Here is a 20,248-nt window from a genome sequence, read left to right as displayed (position 1 = left end):
GAGAGCTCCTCCTTCAGCCCACATATTTGACAGGGACCCACTCAGCAAGTCTCTAGTAGAATTGAAAAGCAGGTCACTTCTGGCCGTTGGAACACACAGACTTTACCCGGGAGGCCCAAATTGGCTTGAGCAATGCAACAGCCTTTATTGTTGTAGCAACACTGATATATATGCCCCATTCCTGGTCAGGGCTACCCCCACCCCACTCCATCCCACCCCTTGGTCCTTGTCACTGTGGAACTTTGTGGGGGGTGGGCTGGGGAGTGGCAGAATCCCTAAGCAGAGCTGGAGGGAGGCAAGTGGGACTGGTGAGTGTTGGGGTCACCTGGGACCAAGGGTTCAACTGGGTCAGGATACCTGAATCCTCCACCCAGATGGGGGCTGAGAACACTTGGATCCTGGGTTCAAAGCTGGGGTGGGGTCTGGAAAAGCCTTGGTCCAGGGTTCAAGATCTGAGAATGCCTTGGTCCCAGTCCCCAGTTTTGGGGCTGAGCGTGGGAGATAGGTGGGTCCCAGATTGAGGTTTGGGGGTAGTGTCTCTGGGCCCAGACTTTGAGGTTGGCCATGGATGCTCTGGTCTCCAAGCCCCAGTTTTGGGCTGGATGTGGGTGTCTCTGGTTCTCAAGTTCAGGGCCGGGAAGACTCTGGTTTCCTAAATTGGGGGGCTGGGTATGAGGGAATATCCCAGTTTGGGACCTGGGGGAAGGGTTGCAGTTGTCCTTTTTTTGAACTGGGCAGGTGCTCCTATTTTAAGGACTAGGAAAGGGCTCTGGGTCTGGGCCAGGGTGGGGATGGCATTCTCCATGTCTTGGGTACAGATCCCAGGGCCCTAGGATCCAGCCTCCTGTTCTTGTCCCAGCGCCTCCAGCAGCAACCCCATTGGCGTCCGCTTGAGACCAATGCTCTCGATCTGGTTCTCAATCTTGTTCTTGAGGTTGCGCAGGCGCAGTGACGCGTGCACCAGGATCACTGTGGGCAATACCGAGAGGAGCGGGGTCAGTGGGATGGGACATCAGCCTTTAGCTAATGGGGGCCCAGAGAAGGGAACTGGAGCACAGGCAGACCAATGGCGTGGTCAGTAGCCAGGACGCCTCTGAACCCTGCTAGTGTGGCGGAGTAATAAGCTTCGCAACAGGGGCGTGGCCAGGGAGGCTGCCCAGTAATGGGGACGTGGCCGGTGGAAGGCACTTCATACTAGCAGTGACGCCCAGAAGGGCGGTTGTAAGAGGGGCGTTCCCAGGGAGGGGAGCAAAGCCAGGGAAGGCGCTTTGTAAAGGAGGTGTGGCCTTGCCCGCCGGGTGTCCCAGCCCCCTCTCAGCCCAGGAACCAGGGTAGGGCGGGCCTGGCGCCGTTTGCGAGCGGTGGCCGTCTTCCCGGCCATCTCAGGGTAGTGGAGACTCACGAAGCACGGGCCCGGCGATGCTGAGCAGGAAGGTGCAAGCGCCGCCCGTGGCCCAGAGAACGAGGAGGCCGACGGCAAGCACTGCAGCCAGGCAGGCGGCTGGGTGGCTGCGACGGCAGCGGCGCACGACTGCTCGAGTCTCAGCCGCCCACACCAGCATGCCAAGGGCCACCGCCACTACCAGCGCGCTTAGGAGGGTGTGCAGCGGGCGCACGTACCTGCGGGGACAATGGAACTAAGATAGCCGGGCAGGCGGGGAGAGGGCCGCCTGGCCCCCGTGCCTCCCAGACCACCGTCCACCAGAGTCCGTGCCCCAAGAGCTTTGGTTCCCGCCCCCACCCCCACCCCCCGCCCCCGCTCCGGTCTCTCCAGCCCGGCAAATACTCACGTCAGCCCTGTCTCCAACAGGTCCACCCTTCAGGGATTCCAACTCCCAGGAGCCCTGGGCTCCCCTGTGGACCCTCATTTCTTTCTTGTCAATCCTATAGTCCCATCTTCCTGAGATCTCCTGCTTCAGGCCCTCCCATCCCGCTAGGCCCGAGGGCTCACAGCCTTTCCCTGCTCTTTCCTTCCGACCTTACCCCTGCAGGACCCATTCCAGCCGGGCCCCCCATCCCAACGTGCCCCCAAACCCACTCTTTGCAAAGGCCCAGCCCTTGCAAATTCCTCTTCCAGTGCTTCAGTTTCCATACATTTCCCTCTCCCCAGGCCCAGAGTCCCCTCCAGACTTCCCTTCAAATTCCCCCTCCAGATTCCCATTTCCTATAGATTCCTCCCTCCATCATTACTAGAACCCCTTCCAGGCTTTCAGTGCCACTTAACTTCCAGTCCTGACCAAGTCTCTCTTGCAGGTTCTCCATCCCTCCCTGGTCTCAGGCCTTCCATCCCCGGGTCCTCCCTCTAGACTCAAGTTCCCCAACAGGTACCTGCTCCTGGAGCATTCCAGTTATAGCCAGGCCCCTCTCCAAGCCCAGATCCTGCACAAGTCCACCCTTCAACTTGACCACGTCCTGTCCCTGTGGTAAGTCCTCCAAGGCCATCTTAATCTGGCCCCATCACCCCTCAGGCACAGTCGTGTCCCACTTTCGGGCCCTCCTTATCTTCAGGTCCACACTTCCCCCTACCCTCGCAGGACCCACTCCAGCCGCCCCCCCCATCCCAACCTGCCCCTAAACCCACCCTTTGCAAAGGCCAACCCTTTCAGATTCCTCTCCCAGGCCTTCTGTCTCCCAGTTTCCCCTTCAGTTTCACACTCTACTGAATTCGCCCTTCAAGGTCTTGCAGCCCCCTAAAAATCCCGCGGGTCCACCCTCCATGCCCAGCGGGCGCCCCCGGCCAACCTGCGCCTCCCTCCCTCCCTCCCTCCCTCCCTCACCCGGCCAGAGCGAGACCGAGGCCGAAGCAGATAAGGTAGTTGGTTTGATAGTAGAGAAGGTTGTTGATGACGCGGTGGCACCATCGCTGCGGGTCGCGTGGATCCGGGGCCGCCAGACGCGCCGACCCCAGAACGAAGTCGTCCAGGGCGCGTAACGGTGGCAGCCGCACCTCCGACATCCTGCCGGTCGATGTAGCTGGACCAGTCAGAGGAGCGGCCGGACTACAACACCCGTTCTACACCGCGCCACCGTGGGGCACACCGGGAAACGGAGTCTGGGCCCTGCAACCCCTACCGGGACGACCTAGTGGACTGCGCAGGCGCAGCAGCACACGTGACCGAAAATACCAACAACACGCCGGAACTGTAAGGTAGCAGGGGCCGCTGGGAAATTAAGTCTCCGCCGCGGGGCGAGTCATTCCCGTCCACCCACAGGAGGTGGCGCCACGGGGACAGTTCTGGGCGGTGTTGGCGGCTCTGGCACACAGTGGCCAGACATTAGAGGACACGCAGAGACTGTCAGAAGGACCCGAGCAGGATCCCACTTCCTTCCTGTCAGGGTCCAGGAGGTTCACACCTTTCCGGGAAACTCCCGCAGGGCTTTTTCAGCCTCATCTCCTCCAGGCCCCACTCCCGAGGTCCAGCCATAAATACTATTAAGGGCCTTTTATTCATATTCATCATATCAGAGATCGTCTCTTTCTGGTAAGTCTTTTAAAAATCCCCACAGGTTGGATTAGGGCACCTACTCTGGGTCCCTAGCAGTCTTCTCCAGGCTGGGAGCCCCAGGGGGGCTGCTATCTCTCTGAGTCCCTGGCCTGGCTCTGTGGGCACATAGTCATCAAGAAGTGCTTGGGGCGACTGAGCTGTTTAGGCATTGCTCTTAAGAGTGGAAAGTGGGCACCTGCTCCATTAATGTTTGCTGGCTGGTGACTTCCACAGCACTCCCACCCCCGCACAGGCTTTGCAGTCTGCCACTGCAGGTCCCTAGCACAACCCACAGGGTCCTTAAAAGTCATCGTCATCACAGATGTCAAGGTACACATCGAAAGCCTCTCTGTTGCAGTTTCCATCGGGAGTGAAGACATATTTGTGGAAGGTCCCATCTACACAGATGGCTGGAGGAGGGGGGAGGATTGGAAAAGGTTAGATGCTGCCAAAGCCACACACTCCAGTCCTCTCAGGTGTCCCGTGGCCCAGGGTCTATCGCCAGGTCTTTGCCACGTGCCATCTCCCTTAGTGATGGTGGAAGTGAACCACCCGTTTGGCTCCCTCAGGCCTCCCATGCCCTAAAATTCTTTCAGGTCCAATTTGTAGGCCTTCGCCCATGCAGTACCCCCCAGTCAATGGCTATTCCTACTCACCAATGACAGAGTTGACATTCTTGGAAGTGTTGCGGCCGAAAGCACAGATGCAGGCTGACTCAGCAGGCACGGTGAAGCTCGCCAGGCTCCACTGAGAGTCCACGTACTGCCCAATCATAGGCCCCACCTTGCCCACGCGAGCCAGCCTGCAGGCAACACTGGCTAAGCCCAGGTGTGATATATGGGCAGGGGGATGGGGGTGAGGCAGGGTGGGGCAGGAGGCACTCACGCTGAGCGGCGGTTGAGGCGGGTATCCTTGAGAGCAAAGATATGGACTGTGCCCTTATCACTGGATGCACACAGGAAGGAAGAATCATGGCTGAAGTTGATGCTGAAAGACAGACCAGCGGTGACGCCCACGTGTCATGTGGTGTGGGGTCAGGAGCCCACCAGGCATACCCTGTGCTCACCAGTAGAGGGTGGCGGGGTCAGTGCCTCGGCGCAGCTCCACCAGCTTCTCCTTGGACTGCGTGTCAAAAAGGCGAATAAGGGTGCCCTTCTGAGAGGCCGAGGCCACTACCGTGCCTGGTTGGTTCAGAGACACGCAGGCCACGTCGCTCTGATGTGCATTGATGGTAAACGGAGCAGATGAGGTGCCGGGCTTTGTGCTTGCCAGGTCCTACGGTAGAAGGAGCAGTTTGGGCTTGGGGTAGGTGGTAAGGAGGTAAGTTGCCAAGAGTCCACAGGGAGAGCCAGCCCACCTACCCACCCCTGCCCACTGGACAGCTCACCACAAGTTGCAGGCTCCCGCACTTGTGTCCTGGGAACACTAGCAGTTGTTTCTCCAGGCTGGGGCAGAGGTCACAGAGCCCTAGGGTGGGGTGGGGGGCTGGTAAAGAGGATGTCGGGGCCAGGATGGACAGAGCTGGATAAGGGCCGGACTTCAACCTTCCATGATACATGTTACCCACAGAACCCACAGGGGACTTTCCCTCAGGTGTGCTCCCCACCATCAAGGCAGATTCCCTGCCTCCCTATGCAGCTGTGGCAGCCCCAGGAGGCCCAGGAATCCCTGGCATACCCACTAACGTCCTTAATGAGCCTTTCTGCTCTGCTATCTGAGGTAGCCAGGGGTGAGGCGGGGCCGAGAGTAGAGAGAGAGAACTGGCTAAGGATGGGAAAATGGATAGACTGGGAGTATGGGCATCTCAGCCCATTGGAGCATCTCTATGCATAGACTTTCTCCCTGCCTCTCTTTCCCAGTTACCCTCTGTGTGCCCCTTTCTAACTCTCTTCATTTCTGCCCCTCTGCCCCATCCACTGCCTCCTGCCACTACACCTGCATCTCTGGGTCCTCTCACCCTTGGGGTTGTCCCGGGTGTCAAACTCAAACAGCTTTCGGGGATTGTCGGGGAAGGAGTACACATAGATGCGGTTCTTCAGCACGATCACGATTCTGTGGGCATCACACAACACAGGATGGTCGTGAGGGGAGGGCAGAGTGCCCATGCAGGACTAACCCTCTAGCCTGCTGTGGGGACCTCCGACCTCCCCCACCCCCAGCCCACCTCAGGCTCACTTGTCATGGCGCATGCGCACAGCCAGCACTGGCTTGGTGAAGGTGAACTCCAGCACCAGCTTGTCCTTGGAGTCCTTGCCCTCCCGGGCATCGTCCCAGATCAGCACTGCTGGGCAGGTGGGTGTGTTGTCGGGGCCAAGGTTTAGGGTGAGGGGCAGCCCTGGTGACACAAGACCTACCCCTACTCCCCATGGGACCTCAACCCACTTGCTTAACCTTTTGCTAACACCCAATATGACCTCACACAGCACAAGCACTTGTAGATGTGATTCCTGAGAAGACACGTTCTAGAACCGTTATACTCATTTACAGATGAGGAAGCTGAGGCTCGAAGGGGTTTACTATCCAGCCAAGGACCTCACAATCCATCAGCAACCAAGCAGGGACTCACATCCAGGCCTGTAACTTCTCATCAGTAACTATTTCTGCCTCCAGGGTCCCAGCTCATACCCCCCAGAAGATTTCTGTGAGGAATCCTAGGGCATCTTTTGCCATGTCCCAGTGGGATCAACAAAAGCCCTTAAAATAAGATGGTGCTTGAGACTCAAAGCAAGAGGGCACCAGGGAGACAGCCCCAAGATTTTAAAACCTATTAGTTGTGTGACCTTGGATAAATCACTTAACCTCTTTGGGCCTCAGTTTCTTCATCTGCAAAAATGGGGATGATGATACTTCCTACCACACAGAGTTACTGTGAGGATTAAATGAGTTAATACATGTAAAGTGGTAACAACAGCACCAGGCTCACAGCAAGCGCTCCATAGGTAAGGATATGGCATACAGGAGGCATTCAACAAGTGTTTGTTAAATGAAGACAAAACACCAAGCTTCTCAAGCGATAAGATCCAGGACTTGTAAGCTGTAGGCCTCACTGTGTGACTCTGAGTTACTCTGACATCTTCATTTGCCAGAGCCTCTGGGAGGCCAGGATTCCGGGGAATCTGGGCCAAGGGTGGGACCGGATGAGGACACTTACCTGAGATCTCTGAGAACTTGGGGCTGCTACCACCGCCCACCAGGGCCAGCAGGTTGGAGCGGTGCAGCATTTCCACCAGGCCCATGCTGCCCACCTGCTCATGGTCTGGACAAGGACCAGGGTGTCAGTAGGGGTGGGTGCCAATGCCCAGCCCATCCCTTCTGCCCATTGCCTCTCCCCCACCAACAGCTCACCCAGATGCCCCTTCTCCATCAATGGCTCCACGTTGTAGATGCGCACACCTGTCTCCATGGCGCAGCAAAAGCAGCCTGGGGATGGGAGGAACCCGGGCTGCCTCAAAGGATGTCCAGGTGGGAAGCTAGGGGCTTAACACCCACCTCTGGCCATTCTCTCCCTCCCTCCCTCCCAAAAGGGCACAGGCACAAGCTTCTCTCACTTTGGTCTTGGTTGAAACGCAGACTGGTCACTCCTCGAAGTGGCTGCTGAGTCATGGTCCAGGATTGCTTCCCTGGACAAAAATGGGGGTAGGGTTGGGAAGAGTCCTGGGGTCTGTTCTCTGAGTCCTAGAACTCCTGTCCCCAACTGATTTCTTCTTCCTCCTCCCACTCTGCTACCTAACCCCAGCAGGACTGCAAAGAAGACAAAATCAGGGGGAGAATCCTAGGGTCTCCACTCTAAGCTCCCAAGACCCCAAAGAGCATGGACAGGAACATTCACATCTTCTTACACTTGGTTGACTCCAGCTCTCTTGGCCTACCCTGACCTGGACATCCTCACCTCCTCCTTACTCCCTCCCTGGCTGACTGCTTATCAAGAGATAATGGGGTATGGGGTATCCTAATGATATCTCCTCTCTACCCTCAGCCAATCCTGGCCCCAGTGCCCAACATGGCCTGGAACCACCCCCTACCCACTTCTCACCTTTACACCTGGACCCAGCACCTAAGTCTGCCTGTCAATAAATGGGGAAAGGGGGCTCAAACATCCACTTCTTCCTGCACCTCCCTGACCTGGCCCTGAGACCTGCTACAGTTGGTCCACCGCTCACAGGAACTCCCCCGCCACGTCCTTCTACTCCAACCTATTCTACCACTCCAGAGCTCTCTCACACCTTCCTTCCTCACAGGCTTCCCAAAATCCCTTCAGGATCCCATTCCCACCTCCACACAACCCCTTCTCATGACATGCTAGGTTCTGTCCAACCATGGACAACCTGGACCTTCCCCCAGACCCCTGTATGCCCTAAAGACCCTACCTCAGGATTCCCTTATCACTCCAAATCCCCCACCCCTGGGACATACACTTCCATGTGTTCTGCTGTCCCTGACTCTGACATGGGTTGGCTTGGACGTACCCCCAGGAATTGCATCCCCCTAAGGTTCCTCCTCCAGACCCCCTATCGTCTCCCCAAGACCCTGCTCCAGGGCACCCCAACCCCTCAAAACCCTTGCCCAGGACACACACTTCCCAAAACCCCTTCCTGGGACAACTCAATCCCCCCCCCTCAAGACACCTGCCCTGGACCCCCCCTAATATTCCCCAAAACCTTTGCCCAGGCACACCCCTTCCCACTCTCCAAATGTCCTCCCTTACCCCCTGTACCACCTCCACCAGACCGCCTCACCCCCAAAGACCCATTCTTTAGACAGCCCCACCTTCCAAGATCCCTTTTTTGGGACCCCCATTAAAAGACACTTGCCACCCAGGAACCCTGCCCAGGGATGCCTCACACATCGCTAACACCACTGATGTCCAAGACCACCCTCATACTCCTTCCAGTGCCAGCACCTATTCAAGATCCCTGTCCTAGATACCCCCCCATCCACCAAGACCCTTGCTCAAAAGACCCCTCCGTCCCCCAGACCGCAACCAATTCTTGGACCATGCCCCAGCTCCCTGCCGCCTGCACTGAACTGACCTCTGCACGTCCCCGATCCTGGCCCAAGCTCTCGGTGCAGCCCGAGGCCCGGCTTTCTGACCTCCCGGGCCTTTACGTCCCACTCCCTTGTTTACATCAGGCCTTACTTCCGGGGGAGGGAGTCTGTGACCGGAAATGACTCACCCTCGCTGGGAAACGCGGCTGCAGTTTTCCTAAACCAGCTTCTGGGTCTTTGGAGCAAAGAGAGGGAGCGCAGCGTTCTCCCAGGGGAGCGCGGGGAGCAGAGAACGCTCCGCTAGGGCATGACTGTCTGAAGGAACCGAAGACGGGTGGGAGAGAGAGAGCCTTCCCCTCGCTGAGCGGAAAAGGGCGAGAATTCCGTAACTCGGTCCTGCTCCGAGAGCTAGCGGCGTTACCTTGTGGGCTAACAAGACTTGGACCTCTGAGGTGGGCTAGAGGGGTCGCCCCTGTTAGCTATTTGTAGTTCTCCCAGACTTCTAGGGAGGCGACCGGGGAGCCTCGAGGCGGGGGTGGGCCTGGAGACCTTCAAAGCTGAATCTATCCCCATAGCCAGGGGAAGCCAGGATGGAATTCCCCACCCCACCCATGCTTCGTTTTATTTACAAAGTGAAAAAGTATTTTTGATGGCAAGAGGTATAAGTGTTCAGTGTGGGAGGAAAATACCCCCAATTATGTACATACTGGAAATATTTTTGTATTCAACTTATACATTTTGAGATGTGGACTCACGTGTAGTTTTAAGAAATAATACAGAGAAATCCCATGTGCTTTAACACTTACCCCTGAAGGTAACATGTTGTATAGTAAAATACTACACTCAGAATGTTGACACAGTTGTGACACAAGTATCACACAGTTGTGATATTGACACCCATCCTTTACTCTTTTTCAAATATTGTTTTGATGCTTTAAAAAAGTATTAATATATAATGGACATCTGTTTTATTCATCCTTTTTAATTGATTCATGGTATTCCGTGGAATAAATGTATAACTGTTCATCTGTTCCCCTACTTATGGCCATCTAGGTTGTTTGATGTACTGTGTTGTCAACATCCACAGACATATTTACTTGTGAATTTTGGTCCCCTGTACTACCCTAGGCGTGACTCCATTGCTGTGCTCCTCAGCAAAGCCAGTCTTCTGGCTTTCTTCGGTCTCTACTTCCTCACATCCCAGAGCACATTTAACTTTTTTTTTTTTTTTTTTTTGGCCACGGCATGGGATCTTAGTTACCCGACCCGGGATTGAACCTGGACCCTCGGCAGTGAGAGGGCCAAGTCCTAACCACTGGACCACCAGGGAATTCCCAGAGCATACTTAACTTAATTCAGTTTGGCTTTTGCCACTTCCATGTCAGAGACTGCTCTTAACTAGATCACTGATGAGTAACAATCTTCCCAAAGCAGCAGTCACTTCTCTACCCCTTCCTGTAACCACCCAGCATATTCCACAGTTTCTTGCTCTCACTCTCTTTGTTTTCTCCTATATCTCTGGCTACTCCTCCATCTTTATCCAATTTCCAAATACTGTGGTATCCTTGGGTATGATCCTGGCCGCCTTACTTTTGTAGTCAGTATTCTCTCCCTAGGTGACTTCATGTTGTCTCATAGCCTTAATTATTGCAAATATTTGGAAGATCCACTAATTTAGGCCTCTAGCCTAGACCTCTTTCCTGAATACCAGACTCATATGCTATGGCCTGTTTGACATGTTCACGTGGATGTCTCATAAGGCATCTCAAATTTAACGCATGCAAACAGATCTCTTGAATTTCCCTGGCTCAACCACCCTCCTGTCTCCCTCATCTCAACCAATGGCACCATAACACCCAGTTTTTTACTCGAGCCAAAGAGCAGATATACCATGCTTGATTCTCCTTCTTTGTCACTGGCAAATTCTGTTGATCCCACTGTCCAAGTGGTGTCACAAATACAACCCCTGGCTCATGCACTTTTAGTCAAGATGGAGTAACAGGGACCAAATTTGTCCTCTCACATGAAACAACCAACAACTGCCCCCCCCAAGGCAGAATACATGAAACAATGGTTTTTAAGACATACACATCAGACAGTGAAGGACAGTGATCCCTGAGAAATGGGAAAGAAGATGAGCCCCAAAGTGCCCCAAGTTACCACTTGGAAAGTTTTCATGCTGTGGCACAGAAAGGGGAGAAGGCAGAGCCTGGTGGCCTCCCTAAATTAAAATAATCCAGAGAGACAAGGGCAGCTAGAGTTCGAAGGACAGAATATCAGGAGAGAATTTCACAGAGAGAGAACCAAAGAGGTCTGCAAAGAGTCCCCCTTGAATATTCAGCAGAGTACTGATAAGTGCATGCATATGAAGAAACTACCCAAGTCCAGGGAAAGAACCATCCAACTGGCTTAGAACAAGGCCTGGCACATAGGTCAATTGGAAAAACATAATTCACAGGGCATAGAATACACAGGAAGGTTGTGGGGAATAATTAGCCCTGGACTTAGTACCAGTGCAGACCCAATTAACAAATCATAAAAGGAAGACCCTGAAAGATCAAATTGTTTCCAAGTAACTTAACTATCTCAGTACAAAGATCAGGAAGATTTATAGGAATACTAATAATAAAACCCTAGCACCTAAGGTAAAATTCACAGTGTCTGTTATCCAAACAAAGATGATTAGGCATAAAAAGAAGCAAGAAGTACATACCACAATATGGAAGAACCTTGAAAAACGTATGTCAAGTGAAAGGAGCCAGTCACAAAGGACCGCATATTGTATGATCCCATTTATAGGCAATGTCCAGAATAGGCAAGTCCATAGAGACAAAGTAGATTAGTGGTTGCCTAGGTCTGGTGGGGTGGGGGAGGAAGGTGACTGGGGAAAAAAAGGCAATGACTGCTAAGGGGTATGGGATTGCTTTTTGGGGTGTTGAAAATGTTCTAAAACTGATTGTGGTAATGGTTGCAGAACTCTGTAAGTATACTAAAAAAACCATTTAACTGTACACTTTATTTTTTATGAATTTATTTTATTTTTGGCTGCATTGGGCCTTTGTTGATGTGCGCAGGTTTTCTCTAGCTGCAGCGAGCGAGGGCTGCTTTTCGTCGCGGTGTGTGGGCTTCTCATTGTGGTGGCTTCTCTTTTTGTGGAGCATGGGCTCTAAGTGCGTGGGCTTCAGTAGTTGTGGCACGCGGGCTCAGTAGTTGTGGCTCGTGGGCTCTAGAGTGCGGGCTCAGTAGTTGTGGCACATGGGCTTAGTTGCTCCACGGCACGTGGGATCTTCCTGGACCAGGGATCAAACCCATGTCCCCTGCATTGGCAGGCAGATTCTTAACCACTGCGCCACGAGGGAAGTCCTAACTGTACACTTTAAATGGTGTATTGTGTGGTATGTGAATTATATCTCAATAAAAGAGTGGTTTTTTTAAATTTTATTTATTTATTTATGTCTGTGTTGGGTCTTCGTTTCTGTGCAAGGGCTTTCTCTAGTTGCGGCAAGTGGGGGCCACTCCTCATCGCGGTGTGCGGGCCTCTCATTATCGCGGCCTCTCTTGTTGCAGAGCACAGGCTCCAGACGCACAGGCTCAGTAATTGTGGCTCACGGGGCCAGCCGCTCCACGGCATGTGGGATCTTCCCAGACCAGGGCTCGAACCCATGTCCCCTGCAATGGCAGGCAGATTCTCAACCACTGCACCACCAGGGAAGCCCAAGAGTGTTTTTTTTTTAAAGCAGGAAAACACGAACCATAATGATCAATCAATGGAAACTAACACAGAATGGACACAGATGTTAGAATTAGGAGACAATGATGCTAAAAAAGTTATTAAAGCTACACTCCATATGTTAAAAAAGTTGAGCAGAGACATGGAAGATATATAAGTACCCAAAATGAAATTCTAAAGCTGAAAAATACACCAGATGGGATTAATGACTAGACATTGCAGAAGAAAAAGATCAGAAGTTTAAATCATAGCAGTAGAAACTAAGAAAATGGAACAGAGGAAAAAAGAATCCCCAAAAAATGAAAATAGAAAAAAGCATAAATGAGCTGTGGGACAATTTCATGTGGCCTAATATGCAGGAAATAGAATCCCCAAAGGAGAGGAAGGGGGACAGAAAAAGTACGTGAAGAAGTAAAGTCCTAAAACTTTCCAAAATTAATAAAAAATATAAACTCACAGATCCAAGAAGTTCAGTGAACACCAGCAAAAGGTAGATGAAAAATATTACACAAAGGCACATGCCTAAAAGCAAACAAACAAGGGCCCATTGTTATAAAACTGCTCCAAACCAATGATACAGAGAAAATCTTTTTTGTTTATTTTTTTTATTTTTATTTTTTTTTGGCGGTACACGGGCCTCTCACTGTTGTGGCCTCTCCCGTTGCGGAGCACAGGCTCCGGACGCGCAGGCTCAGCGGCCATGGCTCACGGGCCCAGCCGCTCCGCGGCATGTGGGATCTTCCCGGACCGGGGAGCGAACCCGTGTCCCCTGCATCGGCAGGCGGACTCTCAAACACTGCGCCACCAGGGAAGCCCTGTTTATTTTTTATTCCAATTTTATTGAGATATAATCAACTTACAGCACTGTATAAGTTTGAAGTGTACAGCGTAATGACTTAACTTACATACATCATGAAATGATTATCACAATAAGTTTAGTGAACATCCATCATTCCATGTAGATACAAAATTAAGGAAATAGAAAAAAAATTTCCTTGTGATCCTCTTAGGATTTACTCTCTTTTATATATAACATACAGCAGTGTTAATTATATTTATCATGTTGTACATTACATTCCTAGTACTTATTTATCTTATACCTGGAAATTTGTACCTTCTGACTGCCTTCATCCAATTCCCCCTCCTCCACCCCCACCTCTGGTAAACACAAATCTGATCTCTTTTTCTATTAGTTTTTTTTTTTGAAATATAATTGACCTTCAACCTTCCTGGTGCTGTTATAACTTCTGGTTATAGAAGTATCACCCCACCTTCACCTCCACAATGAGTGTTTTACCTCACCTTTTCTCCTGGAGCAAATAGGACTTAACATCTTTTTTTTTTTTTTTTTTTTTTAATTTTTGGCCAGGCTGCGCAGCATGCAGGATCTCAGTTCCCTGACCAGGGGTCGAACCCGCACCCCCTACATTGGAAGCGCGGAGTCTTAACCACTGGACCGCCAGGGAAATCCCTAGGACTTAACATCTTATTTGAATTAAGATGGGTTCCTAAGTCTTTAAATCCTTTTTAGTTTGCTTTTCAAACCAGTGGTCTGGTTATTTACTTAATGCTGTATATTAATAGGACAGTCACCAGAGAATGAAGAATGATGCACACGCCTGTCATACAAAGTTGTCATGAGGAAGGGTGTCAGGGTTGAAAAGGACCAAGATCTAATGACTGAGTAACCTGTGGAAGAAATCCAAACTTGGATGAACGTTTAGGCATTCCAGATTTGTGGGAATGAGTTGTAAGTATCTATGTCTCTGTAAAAATCTTTCTCAAAACATAAATCTTGAAGTTAAGCATGGCTCTGCTGAGATCCGGTTGGGTCAACGTTAATATTAGAATTGCTCCTTGGAGCATTTCACCTTCTTTTGTGGATGTGGCTCAATGAATTAATTTTCTCTAATGCATCCTGGAAAATGGATTGTTTGTAGATTGAGAAATTGTTTAAGTTTTGCTCTGATGTCTTGAAAAGTAGCATACTAATCTCCTTCATTTAACAACTAATTATTGAACATTCATTCATTCATTTATCCAATATATATTGAGTGCCTCCAACATACCAGGCACACTGTACTAAATTTCGGGAATCAAACAGTAAACAGAGCAATGTCCTTGGAGGAGAAAGGTGATGAATGAATGAATATACATCTATTTATATTTATATATAAATTAGAGATAAGATGGATTAGGAGACAGGAAGGGTTGAGGTAAGGGTAGGAAGTTGCTATCTTATTTGGGATGATCAAAGAAACTTCTGTGATAAGATGACATTGGAGCAGAAACCTGAAGGGAGTGAGGGAATGAACCCTGTGGAAATTTGGGGGAAGAGCATTCTGGGCAGAAGGAACAACAAGGATATCAGTGCAGCTTGAGCAGATGAGTCACAGAGGGGTGGAGTGGGTGCAGAATATGCAGGGCCTTGTAGGCCATTTAAAATGCTTTGGCTAACTGTGAACATGTGGTTTCCCAAACCTGAGTAACCTTCTCACATCCCTCTGTTGTTCCCTACTATCCCTTGGCCACATCCCCTGGATAACTTGTACCAATTCCTGAAGGCTTAGTTTTTGCATTATACTTGCTTGAGAGCCTTTACTAATATAAAAGTTGGATTAAAAATTCCTCCCCCATGGTGCTCCGCACCCCCCACAATGTTACAAGCTACAGAGTTGACTTGCTATGCTTGAGACTTCTCCAAGGGCAGATGTTATATATCCCCAGTGCCCCTCATCAAATCTAATACTTAGTAGATGCTCAAGAAAATGTTTGTTGAACCAAATAAATGTACAATTCATTAAAAAAATGCTTCGGCTACTATTCTGAGTGGGATAGGGAGCCATTTGGAGGGTTTGGAGCACAGGAGAGAGACACGACCAGACTTGCCTTTTCAAAATAGCATTGGCTTCTGTGTGTGGACCAAGGCAGGGAGCAGGAGAAGGTAAAGCAAGGAGGGCAGTTAGGAGGCTATTTCAGTAAATCAGGCAATGATTTTTGGTGGTTTGGACACTGGGCAGTGGAGGAGATAAGATGTATTCTGGAATTATTTTGAAGGTAGGGCTGCAGGGATATGTTGATGGGTTAGATATAGGGTGTGTGGATGATAGGAGTTAAGAATGACTCAGAAGGTTTTAGTTAAGCTGAGAGTCAGCTGGAGGAACAGAATAAGAGGGGGAATTGGGAGTTTTGTATTATTTTTTGTGAACTCTGAAATGCTTATGAAATATCATATAGAGATGTTGGGTAGGTGATCGGATATAACTGAAGGAGGTCAGGAGTGAGGTACAGGCTGGAGATAACAAATTTAGGAGACATCAGTATATCAAAGTCGTTTAAAGTCAGGAGACAGAGATCACCTAGGAAGTGAAAGTAGGTGGGGAGGTTAGAAGCCTAAGCCCTGAAGCATTTCCAAGGTACAAAGATCAGGGGAAAGAGGAGGAACTGGCAAAAGATTGAGTAGGAGCAGCCAGTGAGGCAGGAACAGAACCAAGAAAGGATTTCTGGAAGTCAAGAGAAAAGGCATTTCAAGAAGGGAGTCAAATATTGCTGAGAGGGAGGAATTCCCTGGTGGTGCAGTGGTTAAGAACCTGCCTGCCAATGCAGGGGACACAGGTTCGAGCCCTGGTCCAGGAAGATTCCACATGCCGCGGAGCAACTAAGCTCGTGTGCCATAACTATGGAGCCTGTGCTCTAGAGCCCGCGAGCCACAACTACTGAAGCCCGCGTGCCTAGAGCCCGTGCTCCTCAACAAGAGAAGCCACCGCAATGAGAAGCCTGCGCACCACAACAAAGAGCAGCCTCCACCCGCTGCAACGAAGACCCAACGCAGCCAAAAATAAATAAATGAATGAATTAATTAAAAATGTTGCTGAGAGGGAAGATGAGGAGCGTTCATGATCTGCAGGCACTGGGTGTACAAAGATGAACCAGAATGCCAGGCACATAGTAGGTGTCCATGTACTTTTAATTGTAACAAAATATACATGACATAAAATTTACCACCTTAACCATTTAGTTCAGGAATGTTAAGAATATTCACATTGTTGTGAAACAGATCTCCAGAACTTTTTCATCTTGCAAACTGACACTCTACTCGGCGTGGAGACTGTTTAGTCCTGGGCCTTGCAAGTTTATTGTTCTCTCCATCTGGACTCAAGGCTTCTGTCACAACCATGCTCTGCCTAATCATCGGTCAGGCCAAGAAGCATCTTAGCTTGATTCCCCTCTTCATATTTATTGAAGCGGGAGGTACTGGAGCAACACTGTATGTCTTGCGCCTGGCATTGTTCAATCCAGATGTCAGTTGGGACAGAAGGAGTAACCCAGAACCCTGGAACAAACTGGGTCCCAATGATCAGTACAAGTTCTACCCAGTGACTGTAGATTGCAGCAAATTGAAGAAAGAAGGTCCAGGTTTCTAAATGAAATGTTTCATTATAAAGCTGCTTAGAATGAAGGTCTTCCAGAAGCCATCCGCACAATTTTCCACTTAACCAGGAAACATTTCCCCTCTAAATGCACGAAATCAGGGACTTCCCTAGTGGTCCAGAGGTTAAGACTTGGCACTTCCACTGCAGGGGGCGCCGGTTCGATCCCGGGTCAGGGAACTAAGATCTCACATGCTGCGTGGTGCGGCCAAAAAGTAAAAAATAAATAAACGCATGAAATCATGTTGGTGTATTGTGTTGGGGTTTACACTGGTTAATAAATAGTCTGAAACTTGAAAAAAAACTGAAACTCTAGACCCATTAAACATCTCCCCATTTCCCCCTCCCCCAGCCCCTGGCAACCACCTTTCTACTTTATGTTTCTATGAATTTGACTCCTTTATTTTATGTATGTATTTATTTATTTATTGGCTGTATTGGGTCTTAGTTGAGGCACACGGGATCTTTTGTTGCAGCGCACGGGCTTCTCTCTAGTTTTGGCACGTGGGCTCCAGAGCATGTGGGCTCTGTAGTTGCAGCACGCGGGCTCTCTAGTTGTGGTGCACGGGCTTAGTTGCCCCGTGGCATGTGGGATCTTAGTTCCCTGACCAGGGATCGAACTGGTGTCCCCTGCATTGCAAGACCGATTCTTAACCACTGGACCACCAGCAAAGTCCCAATTTGACTCCTTTAGATACATCATATAAGTGGAATCATACAGTATTTGTTTTCTTATGACTGGCTTATTTCACTTAGCATAACATCCTCAAGGTTCATCCGTGTTGAAGCATGTGTCAGAATTCCCTTCCCTTTAAAGGCTGAATAATATTCTATTGCATGAATATTCCACATTTTGCTTATCAATTCATTTATCGATGGACACTTGGATTGTTTCCACCTTTTGGCTATTGGGAATAATGCTGCTATGAACATGGGTGTACAAAGTCTCTTTGATACTGTGCTTTCAATTAATTTGGGTATTTGTCCAGAAGTGGAATTGCTGGATCATATGGTAATTGGTTTTTTTTTAAATTTTGGGGGGAACTGTTTCCCATAGCAGCTGCACCATTTTATATTCCTACCAGTAGTGCACAAAGGTTCTAATTTTCTCCACATCCCAACCAACACTTCTTTTCTTTCTTTTTTTTTTTTTTTTTTTTTTGCAGTACGCGGGCCTCTCACTGTTGTGGCCTCTCCCGTTGCGGAGCACAGGCTCCGGACGCGCAGGCTCAGTGGCCATGGCTCACGGGCCCAGCCGCTCCACGGCATGTGGGATCTTCCCGGACTGGGGCACGAACCTGCGCCCCCTGCATCGGCAGGCGGACTCTCAACCGCTGCGCCACCAGGGAAGCCCTCTTTTTTTTTTATAGTAACCATTCTAATGGGTGTGAGGCCCAGAAAATTGTCATTCTTGACCTGTATAGCAGTTCCCTGGAAACCCTAACTTATAGGGCTTGTCTTTATTTGACCTGATTCAGAGCTCTTTCAGGTCAAATAGCCTTTTAAAAAATAACTGGTGACAACTGTTTAACATCATAGCTGCCCAAGGTGGTGACAACTGCTGGAGCAAACAAGTTGACCAAAAATCATGAAAAATTGGGAATAAGATATCCAGAGGGACCTTGAAAATCCCTGACATATTTCTGGGAATCTGGAAGGCCATATGCATGTGCAAGTGCAGGGCTGCAAGCATGCCAAGGAAAGAATTGAGAAGGCCCTAAGCTTTCAACTCTGGGTGATTTTTTTTTTTTTATCGGAGTATAGTTGATTTACAGTGTTGGGTTAGTTTCAGGTGTACAGCAGAGTGAATCAGTTATACATACACATATATCCACTCTTTTTGAGATTCTTTTCCCATATAGGCCATTACAGAGTACTGAGTAGAGTTCCCTGTGCTATACAGTAGGTCTTTTTTAAAATTTATTTTTGGCTGCGTTGGGTCTTCATCGCTGCGCGTGGGCTTTCTCTAGTTGCGGGGAGCAGGGGCTACTCTTTGTTGCAGTGCGCAGGCTTCTCATTGCGGTGGCTTCTCTTGTTGCAGAGCACAGGCTCTAGGTGCGTGGGCTTCAGTATTTGTGGCTCGTGGGCTCAGTAGTTGTGGCTCATGGGCTTCAGTAGTTGCAGCGCGTGGGCTCTAGAGCACAGGCTCAGTAGTTGTTGTGCACCAGCTTAGTTGCTCCGTGTCATGTGGAATCTTCCCGGACCAGGGCTCAAACCCGTGTCCCCTGCATTGGCAGGCAGATTCTTAACCACTGCGCCACCAGGGAAGCCCTACAGTAGGTCCTTATTTGTTATGTATTTTATATATAGTAGTGTGTATATGTTAATCCCAGTCTCCTAATTTATCATTTCCCCCCACGTTTTCCCTTTGGTCACCATAAGTTTGATTTCAAGATCTGTGAGTCTGTTGCTGTTTTGTAAATAAGTTCATTTGTATAATTTTTAAATTAGATTCCACATATAAGTGATATTGTATATTTGTCTTTCTCTGTCTGACTTACTTCGCTTAGTATGATAATCTCTAGGTCCATCCATGTTGCTGCAGATGGCATTATTTCCACCTCTGGGTGATCTTGAAGCTCTGTGGAGAGCTCTGCTAAGGCAGAGTTGTAAACTACCTTGCTGGAGTGTTCAAGCATGCTCCAACACACACAGAGAAAACCCTAGGCAGAGGTTGAAGACTTATTGGTTCAAAGGATTTGAAGAAATCTCTCTAACCATTAGCTGACCACTAAGTTAATGAAGCAGAGACTTTGGTGACCACACGTATCAAAGAATACAGACTTTACAAAACTAGTTCAGAAAAGTCACTAAACAGACAGCAGCAACAATAAAGCCTGGGGTGGAGAGAATCTGAATTCCAGAGCTGCTGTATTATTTAAAATATCCAGATTTTAAAATTGCAATGAAAATAGAAAGTATGAGCCATACACAGGGCCAAAAAAAAGCACTAAATAGAAACTGTCCCTAAGGAATCCCAAACATTGGATGTACTAGACAAAGATTTTAGGTTTTTTTTGAAGTATAGTTGATTTACAATGTTGTGTTAGTTTCTGATGTACAGTATAAGTGATTAAGAATATACATATTCTCTCTCTCTCTCTTTTTTTTTTTGGCCATGCCTTGTGGCATACAGGATCTTAGTTCCCTGACCAGGTATCAAACCCGCACCCCCTGCGGTGGATGCACAGAGTCCCAACCACTGGACCACCAGGGAATTCCTGAATATATATATTCATATATATATATATATATATATATATATATATATATATATATATCTGCTAATCCCAAACTCCTAATTTATCCCTCCCCCATCCCCTTTCCTCTTTCTTAACCATAAATTTGTTTTCTCTGTCTGTGAGTCTTTACTGTTTCGTAAATAAGTTCATTTATATCATATTTTAGATTTCACATATGAGTGATATCATATGGTATTTGCCTTTCTGTCTGACTTCCTTCACTTAGTATGATAATCTCTAGGTCCATCCATGTTGCTGTAAATGGCATTATTTCACTCCTTTTTATGGCTGAGTAATATTCCATTATATATATACCACATTTTCTTTATCCATTCATCTGTCGATGGACATTTAACTTGTTTCCATAGTGCTGCA

General features: G+C 49.1%; 3 protein-coding genes and 1 long non-coding RNA gene across 5 annotated transcripts; 2 read left to right on the top strand and 2 right to left on the bottom strand.

Moving 5' to 3' along the window:
* Positions 1-127: 127 nt before the first annotated feature.
* Positions 128-3,067, bottom strand: PRAF2 (PRA1 domain family member 2). Its single transcript, XM_081222645.1, has 3 exons — positions 2,778-3,067; positions 1,403-1,620; positions 128-969 (listed from the first exon to the last, which is right to left on the bottom strand). The coding sequence occupies exons 1-3, from the start codon at positions 2,954-2,956 to the stop codon at positions 830-832; spliced, it is 537 nt and encodes a 178-aa protein (XP_081078771.1). The 5' UTR covers positions 2,957-3,067; the 3' UTR covers positions 128-829.
* Positions 3,068-3,427: 360 nt separating this feature from the next.
* WDR45 (WD repeat domain 45) lies at positions 3,428-8,618 on the bottom strand. 2 transcript variants are annotated; one of them, XM_081222643.1, is made up of 11 exons: positions 8,516-8,618; positions 7,034-7,105; positions 6,831-6,905; positions 6,637-6,741; positions 5,661-5,769; positions 5,443-5,537; positions 4,873-4,952; positions 4,552-4,760; positions 4,371-4,472; positions 4,142-4,287; positions 3,428-3,895 (listed from the first exon to the last, which is right to left on the bottom strand). In XM_081222643.1, exons 2-11 carry the CDS (start codon positions 7,086-7,088, stop codon positions 3,786-3,788), a joined length of 1,086 nt encoding a protein of 361 aa, XP_081078769.1. In that variant the 5' UTR covers positions 7,089-7,105; positions 8,516-8,618; the 3' UTR covers positions 3,428-3,785. The 2 variants fall into 2 exon arrangements, with proteins under 2 accessions (XP_081078769.1, XP_081078770.1); XM_081222644.1 differs by having other exon boundaries at positions 3,430-3,895; positions 5,661-5,766.
* Positions 8,619-8,723: 105 nt separating this feature from the next.
* On the top strand, positions 8,724-19,839 carry LOC308608482. The gene is made up of 3 exons (XR_014014175.1): positions 8,724-8,923; positions 13,786-13,951; positions 19,768-19,839. It is a non-coding gene; the product is annotated as an uncharacterized lncRNA (long non-coding RNA).
* Positions 16,363-16,753, top strand: LOC308608481 (cytochrome c oxidase subunit NDUFA4-like). Its single transcript, XM_081221623.1, has one exon. The coding sequence runs from the start codon at positions 16,377-16,379 to the stop codon at positions 16,623-16,625; it is 249 nt and encodes an 82-aa protein (XP_081077749.1). The 5' UTR covers positions 16,363-16,376; the 3' UTR covers positions 16,626-16,753.
* Positions 19,840-20,248: the final 409 nt, after the last annotated feature.

The sequence above is a fragment of the Mesoplodon bidens genome, assembly GCF_964165515.1.
Source record: "Mesoplodon bidens genome assembly, chromosome: X".
Classification (NCBI taxonomy): domain Eukaryota; kingdom Metazoa; phylum Chordata; class Mammalia; order Artiodactyla; family Ziphiidae; genus Mesoplodon; species Mesoplodon bidens.
This window is presented reverse-complemented; position numbering and strand designations above follow the sequence as displayed.

Coding starts and splice junctions, on each gene's coding strand:
- WDR45 (XM_081222643.1), bottom strand. CDS start 7,088: ATGACTCAGCAGCCACTTCGAGGAGTGACCAGTCTGCGTTTCAACCAA. Junction 4,761..4,872: donor GCGGGAGCCTGCAACTTGTG/GTGAGCTGTCCA, acceptor CTTCTACCGTAG/GACCTGGCAAGCACAAAGCC. Junction 4,288..4,370: donor CGCCTCAACCGCCGCTCAGC/GTGAGTGCCTCC, acceptor TGTTGCCTGCAG/GCTGGCTCGCGTGGGCAAGG.
- LOC308608481 (XM_081221623.1), top strand. CDS start 16,377: ATGCTCTGCCTAATCATCGGTCAGGCCAAGAAGCATCTTAGCTTGATT.
- PRAF2 (XM_081222645.1), bottom strand. CDS start 2,956: ATGTCGGAGGTGCGGCTGCCACCGTTACGCGCCCTGGACGACTTCGTT. Junction 1,621..2,777: donor CTCGGTCTCGCTCTGGCCGG/GTGAGGGAGGGA, acceptor TTGTCCCCGCAG/GTACGTGCGCCCGCTGCACA. Junction 970..1,402: donor CATCGCCGGGCCCGTGCTTC/GTGAGTCTCCAC, acceptor TATTGCCCACAG/TGATCCTGGTGCACGCGTCA.